Source organism: Enhydra lutris, unplaced genomic scaffold (genome assembly GCF_002288905.1).
Source record: "Enhydra lutris kenyoni isolate GAN:26980312 unplaced genomic scaffold, ASM228890v2 scaffoldscaffold68, whole genome shotgun sequence".
Taxonomy (NCBI): Eukaryota; Metazoa; Chordata; class Mammalia; order Carnivora; family Mustelidae; genus Enhydra; species Enhydra lutris.
Window position 1 is genome coordinate 6364152 of NW_019154152.1, and position 2718 is coordinate 6366869.

Below are 2718 nucleotides of genomic sequence, written 5' to 3' on the forward strand. Positions count from 1 at the left end.
TCGCCTCTCAGATCTGCCTGAATGGGAGACAGTTATTGAACACTTCTAGCCTCAACTTATTGTCATAAATAGGAAACCAGTACAAATTTCAAAATGGTAATTTCATTTATTAAGTCTACTCATTGGCATAATTGTTAACAAAGCAGCCAGTGTCTTCTGGGGACAACTCTAGAGATCCCAAGACTGTTTGGAAGCCATTCAAAATCTTTTACTTCTTAAAGTTGTATTGATTCAGGCAATGTTGTTCGGTACTTGTGTGTGCTAAGCTAGGATTAGATCACACACGCACTTTATACCTGTTAGTTTTCATACTCCAATAGGTGAGAAAACAGGCATTTTTTCTTTCCTATTTCCCTCTTCCTTGCAGGTTCTGATTGTAGAAGACAGAAACGGGTGGTAAATGCAAGGGTTTCCAGAATCTATTTCCACCACTCTAGGGCATTTATGCAGATTCTTCTACTAGAATCTTTCTTCTCATCATTCTGACCTCGAATTCAGTCAGGTGCATTTACCTCCCATTTTTCAGGCTCCCTCATTAAGAGTTGTCTTGTTGTTGCCCAAGAGCCATTGACTAAAGGCCAGGAGACCTCAGTGCTTTTTACAATCTTGAGTCTTGACCTCAAAAATGTTGACATCTGTGGGAGAAATTTACTGAGCCTATTGAATGATGGGCAATCACACCACAGTGAGCACCTTCCTTCTGTGGGGGTTTTCCAGTTTTCCAGACTTGCAGGGTCCCCTCTTTGCGATGATCTTCTTCCCCCATATGACCATCCTAGCTGCAAATGTATCCATAATGGTGGCCATCAAGCTCAGTCACAACCTTCACACCCCCATGTACTTTTTCCTCTGTGCCCTGTCCTTTTCAGAAACCTGTACCACCATGGCAATCATCCCTCGCATGTTAGCGGACTTGCTGTCTGACAGCAAGACCATCTCTCTTCCTGAGTGTGCCACGCAGATGTTTTTCTTCTTTGGCTTGGGAGGCAATAACTGCTTCATCATGGCTGCCATGTCCTATGACCGCTATACTGCCATTCACAACCCACTGCACTACCCCATCTTGATGACCCCTAAGATCTGCTTTCGTTTCATCACGGCTTCCTGGATGCTTGGGTTTCTGGTTTCTCTGTGCATCGTCATCATTGTATTCAACTTGTCTTTCTGTGACTCCAACATCATCGAGCACTTCTTCTGTGACATCTCACCTGTGGTCTGCCTTGCGTGTGACTACACCTTCCATCAGAAAATGGCTATTTTTGTGCTCTCTGCCTTTGTGTTGGTGGGCAGCTTTGTCTTTATCATGATGTCCTACATCTTCATTGTGTCCACAGTTGTGAAGATGCCCTCTGCCCAGGGGAGGTATAAGGCCTTCTCCACTTGCTCCTCTCACCTCACTGTGGTGTGCATACACTATGGATTCTCTGGCTTTGTCTACCTGAGGCCCAAGGACAGGGACTCATTCCGTGAGGACATGCTGATGGCTGTCACGTACACTGTGCTGACACCTCTGCTTAACCCCATCGTGTACAGTCTCAGAAACAAAGAAATGCAGATGGCACTAAGGAAGGTATTAGGCAAGTCAAATAGGCTCATCCCTCAGATGGTGAATAAAAGAACACTGGATACTTAAAAATGTGCAGACTGCTGATAAATAAAAGTGGGGAAAAGTGGAGTATTTCCAATGAAATAATCACTTTGTGTACAAAGCAATTAAAGTGCATCCTAATTGCCTGATATACCCTGGTCACACTCCTTTCTTACTACAAAATCAGACGTAGTTTTAAAATGAGAAAAATATTTTAAAATGTTATTACACATACATGTAGATATACACATATACATGCATATATACACATGCATATATGTGTATGTGTATACATATCAAAAAACAGTTTGGAAAACTATTTTCATAACCTTTGTTGCCTCTGGAAGGAAAAAATTCTACCAAAATGGAAAAAAAGAAAAAATGAAAGAGAGGGAGAGTGAGCCAACAAGAGAGAAGGAAAATCACTAATTTACTTTAAAAAGGAAAAACTACAAAGTCTTAAAGTTGAAATGAATGAAAGACCACAATACAGAGAAATTTCAAGGAATTTTAAGAAAGACCTTGTTCAGCTCTATTCAAAGACATAAGGAAACTTAGATCAGAATGGGTGAATTTCTGGAAAAAAAAAACAGATGAAAATTACTGCAAAGGAGATATTTTTAACATATCAGATTTCAGGAATAATATAGAAAAGTCTGTCAGAGAGCTCTTCCTTCTATGCCCCAGCAAAGGAGTAGGCTAGATGGTTTCACAATTAACTGAGTCCTCAAAAAGCAATGAATTCAAATGCTATTTGAGTTAGAGTATACAAATCAAAGCTTCTAATTTTTGAAAGTCACAGAAGTGGAAGGTGCTATGTATAACTGGAGAATCTAATTGAGGCCATTGCAGTAAGGTTTTCATGTGGACTGTGCAAGATGTTAGCTGCTGCAAGGAGTCTAGGCATTTTGAGGTCATATTGTCCAATGGCATAGCCACATGGTGTGAAGTTGCCAATGTTGGAGGACTGAGGGACACAGATGGGAAAAAGATCAAGAGGCTGGTGGCGGGACGCCTGGGTGGCTCAGTTGGTTGGACGACTGCCTTCGGCTCAGGTCATGATCCCGGAGTCCTGGGATCGAGTCCCACATCAGGCTCCCAGCTCCATGGGGAGTCTGCTTCTCCCTCTG

At 42.0% G+C, this 2718-nt stretch overlaps 1 protein-coding gene across 1 annotated transcript; it reads left to right on the top strand.

Moving 5' to 3' along the window:
- The first annotated feature begins 664 nt into the window (after window positions 1-664).
- On the top strand, window positions 665-1633 carry LOC111159376 (olfactory receptor 10T2-like). The gene has a single exon (XM_022521789.1). The coding sequence runs from the start codon at window positions 665-667 to the stop codon at window positions 1631-1633; it is 969 nt and encodes a 322-aa protein (XP_022377497.1).
- The last annotated feature ends 1085 nt before the right edge of the window (window positions 1634-2718 follow it).